This window comes from Glycine soja, chromosome 1 (genome assembly GCF_004193775.1).
Source record: "Glycine soja cultivar W05 chromosome 1, ASM419377v2, whole genome shotgun sequence".
Classification (NCBI taxonomy): domain Eukaryota; kingdom Viridiplantae; phylum Streptophyta; class Magnoliopsida; order Fabales; family Fabaceae; genus Glycine; species Glycine soja.
The window spans coordinates 37894137-37900530 of NC_041002.1; the positions used below are offsets into that span (position 1 = coordinate 37894137).

The 6394-nt window shown below is 39.3% G+C and overlaps 1 protein-coding gene across 1 annotated transcript; it reads right to left on the reverse strand.

The window, feature by feature from the left end:
- Positions 1–467: 467 nt before the first annotated feature.
- LOC114371678 (probable steroid-binding protein 3) lies at positions 468–1040 on the reverse strand. The gene is made up of 2 exons (XM_028329063.1): positions 1021–1040; positions 468–786 (listed from the first exon to the last, which is right to left on the reverse strand). Exons 1-2 carry the CDS (start codon positions 1038–1040, stop codon positions 468–470), a joined length of 339 nt encoding a protein of 112 aa, XP_028184864.1.
- Positions 1041–6394: the final 5354 nt, after the last annotated feature.

The following is a 6394-nucleotide window of genomic DNA, read 5'->3' on the forward strand; positions in this document are numbered from 1 at the left end:
TTTCACTTCATATATTCCAATCAGCATATACACAAACTATAACTACCCAAAGGCATGTGCACTACATTGACCTAAATAATTTGGGACAATGAAGAATCATCCAAGGTGTTGGCCAGGGGTCAAAGGCATGTGCACTACAGAGATTTATATATAATTTAGCAAAGGAGATAATTTAATTACGCAGATTGTAGAGCAATTTTCTTAATTTCTCCTTCATAGTGGCTTGTACTCAAATATGATAACCCAAATTGGAAATGCAACGAAAATCCCTTTCTTAAGCAATAAAAGAAATTAAAATCAATTAGAGGAGCAACATGAGAAGCATGAAAGAGAAATCCAATCCTGTATCCAGAATTTGGATAGAGGAATTTTATTAATATTATTAGGGATTTAAGGGTGATTGAGTTCGGTAAGAGATCATGTCACTCACATGATAGAGTAAAAAATACACTTAGGTTATCATATGATTAATTGAGAACACGAGCAACCACAGGGTACTTAGCTTGGAATTTGTTCTCCCAGTCGTTGAGAATGTCGATCTCCTTGTCAGAGAGGTCATCGAGGGAGGGGGAGATGTCGTCGTCATTCTTGCTCATCTTCGCCAGGGCTCTGCTAGCGTCTTTGCCGGCGAACATGGCGTAGGGGCCGCCGAGGCTGTAAAAGGATTTTTCGATGCTGACATCGTAGACGTGGCCCCCTCCCTTCTGGTCATCGAACCACTTCACCTTTCCCGTTACCCTCTGCTTCTCACTCTCACCACACAGCTGGCAACCATGGCGGGGTAGCCTACGGCACGGCGGTATTGCAACAACGTTGATGCGACACAGGGAATGTCAGCTTCGAGGTCCTTGAGTTCTGAGCTTCGCGGCGTCGCGTAGAATGCATGCAAAAACCTAATCAAAAAAGCTTTTTTATTTTTTAAAAATGAACAAAGGCGGTTTTCTATTCACACCCGCTGTAGAAATAAGTCCTACAAAGACGGGTCTCGAAGACCGTCGTAATTATCTTGCCGCTATTTACAAAAATGCCTTGAGAGACATTCTAAGGTGGTTCTTGGGAACCACCTTAGAATGTATGTCGTAAAAACAACTTTTTTTAGTAGTATCAGTACCTGTTATTTGATCCTTAGCCTACTATGTTATTCCTATTTTTCTGACTTTTTGTACTTTCCCTACGTAGAGGAGATGATAAGGGGGCTCACTCAGGTATCTTGGGAGCGTGTGGATGTTAGCTTTCAGAAAAGTAAACAGTGCTACATTGCAGATTTTTAAAATTTCCGCTTAACATGGAAGCTGATGTTGAGATCGTGGCCATAAGACCCCAAATAATCGAATGTTGCAGGTATCTATATGGAGGTATATGTTGGTAGCTATGCTTAATTACCTATATATGTTTCTAAGCAGTACTTAGTTTTTTTTTCCCAAATTATTTACGCTAGGGATGATTAAAGCATTCAATAGATTTTTAAAATTCCAGCTTAGTATTGCTATTCTAAGAATATTAACTTGTATAGATTTTTATTATGGTAGTTATTTACAACTCTCTGAATTATGTCAAGTGATTCTTTTGGAATTTAGATTATATCCTCTCCTATATCTTGGAAGGACTTTTTTGTCTTGCTTTGCTTGCTCATATTATTAAAAGGTGAATCGAGTGATAGCCACTAACTTCATTGCCACTACTAAAAAAAAGGCTTTCAACATCGCTTCATTAACATCGGTTATTTCAGAAACCGATGTTAACGAAAGCATGGTGGCATTTTTGTAATTAAATGGAGTTACTTAACATCGGTTTTAGCAAAACCGATGTTAACTACTTCATGTTAACATTGGTTATTTAAAAAACCGATGTTAACATCATGTTAAGATGAATATGGTAACATCGGTTTTGGAAACACCGATGCTAACTTCATAGTGTTAACATCGGTTTTGACAAAACCGATGTTAAGGAGTTGATGTCAACATTGGTTTTTTAAAAAACCGATGTTACCTTGTTGAAGTTAACATTGGTTTCTACAAAACCGATGTTAACAGATTCATCCTAACATCGGTTATCCTTAAAAAACCGATGTTGATGTTGTTATGTTAATATGTTAAAACGTGTTGAAATTTCACAACTCGCGCGCTCGAAAACCCTGCTGCACTCTCTCTTCTCTTTCTCCTCCCACCCGAAATCTGCCGGAAACCGCTCGGTCGACACCCACATTGCCCCACATTCATTTCAATACTGTCGGAAACCGCTCGCTAGAACCCACAGAACCTCCTATTGAAGAAAAGTCGAAGAAAACCCTACATTGCTGTTGGAACTGGGGGTCGAAGAAAACCCTAGACTACTCTTGGAACAATCGTGGGTGCTCAAAGCTCAAAGCTTTCTACACTGCCAGTTAACAAGGTATGAGCTCTACCTTAGTTTGTTGCTCTTCTTATTAAGCTCTTAATCAGTGCGGTGGCATTGTCCGAAGGTTCTTATCAAATTATTGGGTCATTTTGTCCACTTGGCTAACCATATAAAAGTATCAATAAGAATTGTAATGTGGGGTTTCATTTTGTTGTGGCAGTTGATTGTGATTTACGTGGTTTTCAAGCTTGACGAGAGTTACACGCCGAGCAAAGTTTCCATCCGTGTCGGTGATGGTTTTCACAACTTGAAGGTAAATTTTTATTTTATTGGTTTGGGTTTGATTGGGATGATTATGCTTAATTATTTGGTGTTGACTTTGGGAACATTTTTAGGAGATTAAGATCGTGGAACTCGTGAAGCCAACTGGGTGGGTTTATCTATCCTTGTCTGGAGCTGATCCTAGGTAAGTACAGTGTTCTTTCTGTATCCAGTTTAAGTTTGTATCCAGTTTTTGTTGTTTGGAGGCGTGTATTTCTGTTTTCAACGAAATTTTGTGTGCATGTTTTGGTAGCTTTCTAGCATAGACTGAAAATGAATTAGTATATTTTTCTTCATTTTTTCTATAAAAATTTAGTGATGTTCATATTAATTGAATGATTTGCTTTCATTGGAAAAGATTGTCATATCTTTTTCTTCCAGTGTCTAAAGGGAACATTGACCCTTAGTATCCGCTGGCCCACTTCCTCACTTGCTACCTTTAAGTCATATTGACCAAAGGGAACATTGACCCTGCTTTTCTTCTTTATATTCGAATTGCTGTTGTGAGCCAGAATTACCTCAAGAGGCAAATCCTTCTCCTTATCCCCCTCTATGGCTATTTCTTTTTTTTTTTTTTTTTGAACGGCCAAAATTAAGATCTGTAAATGGGGAAGTCAGCTCATCCCTTTGTGTGTGGGTAATGATATTAAATTGTACCCCATCCAAGGTAGGTCTGTCAAGCTTTTCCTCTGTGAATCTGGCATCAAAGAATTTAACAGCTTCTTCCTTAACCAATTTTGGTTGCTGAACCCATATACTTTCAATGAATATTCCTTGAATTGCATTATAATGTCTTTTGAAATTTATGGATTTATGAAAGAAGCCTGTCAATATTTGCCAGTCTCTCAATTGCAAGCCTCTGCATCTCGCTCGTCTCCTTCTGAGCCAAGTTGGCTTCAGCCCTAGCTTTGTCAGCTACTTCAGTAGCCCTTACAACTTCTTTTTCAGCAATTTCATATCTTTCCTGAACTTCCTCAAATTTTAAAAAGTCGGTTTTGTACTTCTTCTTTAGATGGTTAATCTCCTATTGAATTACCAATACATCCTTCTCATATATACGACTGAGCCCTAGCATTTTCAGTTTTCAATGTCTCAGTCAACTTTTTAATTTCAAGCCTCGGTGGTGATATCTCTGAGTCATAATTTAGAGGACCATTGATTGAAGTGAACTGCAAAGTCCTTCTGCATGACTTTAATCCATGTCCACAGTAATAGGACTACCTCTTCAATCAGTTTACTTCCATCAAGCGTTTCATTATAGAATACTATCCTATTTCTATGCTTCCAAATTGTGGATGTTATAGCTATCCACCAACAGCGCCATTTTATTTGTTTCTTTCCTTCCACAAACCCGAGTACATGCTATAGATAATGATCCCTTGGATTCAGTGGTAGAGCTGTAACTAGGTTGACCCAACATAGAGACTCCCACCATAGAGGCAGGATTTTGCTACAGCTGAAGAATAAATGAGCAGCCTCCTCCATGACACCTCCACAGAATGGGCACATCAGATCATTGACCGTTACTTGGTGCCTGCTAAGATTCATCTTTGTCGGGAGTCTATCTCTAATTAGTCTCCATGCAAACACCAGTGATTTGGTCCTGTTTTTGAGCTGCCATAGATCCACAAAATCTGAACTCTGGTATGCTCCCATTTGATCTCCCCAAATCAATTCATATCCACTTCTTGTTGTGTAGTATCCACCTTGGTCACACTTCCCAATTTATTTATCCTCCCTCTATGGCTGAATCTGTTGCTGTGATAATTCCTCAAGGAAATTGTCTACCATTTGCATTTCGCAATCAAATAGGGGCCTCCTCCAAGCTAGCTTCCATTCCAAACCACTGCTGGTATTATTCCCCATATTTATGATGTTGTCCTTTTGTTGGCATGAGTTTTGATACAACCTGGGGTATTTCTCCCTTAGTGGAATAGCATTTTCTGTCCAAGGATCTTCCCAAAATCTGAATTTCTCCCCACTCCCCACCTTCCATTTTGTTTCCCTTTTGATTAATTGAAACTGTTGTTGCTGCTGAAGTAATATCAAATCCTTCCACCAGATTGATTGCATTCTTGTTGTCGTGCCTTCTTCCAATGCCCTCCAGCCCCCATATTTTGATATTAGAATTTTTGCCCAGTGCTCCTGCTGCTTGTGAAATAAATCCCAGCGCCATTTTCCCAACAAAGCTGAATTGAAAGTCCTAAGATCTTTAATGCCAAGTCCTCATTTATCCTTTGGATTGTAGACTGTTTTCCAATTAACCCAAGCAATCTTTCTCTGATCCATACCTCCTCCCCATAGAAATTGCCTCTGAATTGCTTCCAATCTGGATATTACTCTTGAAGGTACCCTAAAAAAGGAAAAAAAGTAGATAGGGATTGCTGCTAGGGCTGCATTTATGAGTGTCACTCTCCCCCCAAATGAAATATGTTGGTGTTTCCAAGAAGCTAATTTTCTCTCGAATTTTCTGACTATAGGATCCCAAAGATCACTACATCTTGGATTATCCCCAATGGGGATACCCAAGTATGCAAAAGGAAAGGACAGAACTCCACAGTTCAGGTATCTAGCTGCCTCCATCTGCCACTGCTCATTCTTCCCAATTGCCCCAACGCTGCTTTTTGCGAATTTTTTTTTAACCCAGATACCAGCTCAAAGCTTCTCAGGATGGCCTGGTTACAGATGTTGGCTCTCGGGTCCCTCTTGCAATCTTTCGAACAAGCTTCATAAGGCTAAGGGGTTATTTCTTTGGGGGGTTCCAAAACAGATTGGGCCTCTACATTAAACTCCTTAATTTCCTTTCTTCTAACATAAAATTTCAATACAGAGTTAGTTGGACCTATTATTTGCTGGCCCAACTCCCCCCCTTCGTTTTGAATATTAGGACCTAGGATAAAGGAGGTGGAGTCTCCAAGCAATTAAGTTGACCCCTTGTACAGGCTAAGGTTTCCTTAAAAGGACCTGATATTTGTGTTTCACCCTCCATAATACCAACTTTGGCACCAGAAAAAATATCCATAATACCCTCAGTTCAGTAATGTGATTCATATACTCATGAGTTAGTTGCTTCTTATCATTGATGGCATCCTCATAGCATTTAATATACTCAGACTTTTCACTTTCACAGGTTTGCAGTCTCTCTTTTTTTTTTTTTTTGCACAGCAAAAGATAGTGTATATTATAATTAAGGGTCAGTACTAGATGTACTGAAGTGTACAACATATAGCATAGGCAGTGAGAAACACTGCCCAAATAAGAATGAATACAATGACAGGATATGTCAGCCCCCCTAAGAGAATTCCTCCCTCAAATTAGATGACCAGTGGTTAAAGTGGGTATTAAAATCCTTCTCCATACTCTTTAGCCAAGACAAAGTATGGAATAATGTCTCGTCCATGACTTTTTCGGGAATGAAGAACTGGTTATTGAAGACCATGCTATTTCTGTGCTTACAAATGGTCATAGACAGTGCTATCCATAATGCTTCCCATCTTTTGTTTGTGCTTCTTTTCGCATTCCAGTGTGAGAACTGCAAGAAATGATTCCCGGTGGGAATCCCATTTTTGAGTAATCTCCATGAAAATGCCTTTGCTCGTGGAGGGATATGTAAGGACCAAATTATCTTCGATGCACTGTCCTAAAGAACCTCACTGTCAGCCTCCTGCAGCAATATAAAAGCAGTGGTGCAAAGTTGATGACTGATATTAGTGTATCCTGAAAAGCTTTGGAGAAT

Bases quoted from the DNA above. Each gene is read 5' to 3' on its own strand.
- LOC114371678 (XM_028329063.1), bottom strand. From the start codon at position 1,040: ATGTCTCTCAAGGCATTTTT. The intron at 787-1,020 runs GTAAATAGCGGC...GCCGTGCCGTAG, and splicing joins ATGTCTCTCAAGGCATTTTT to GCTACCCCGCCATGGTTGCC.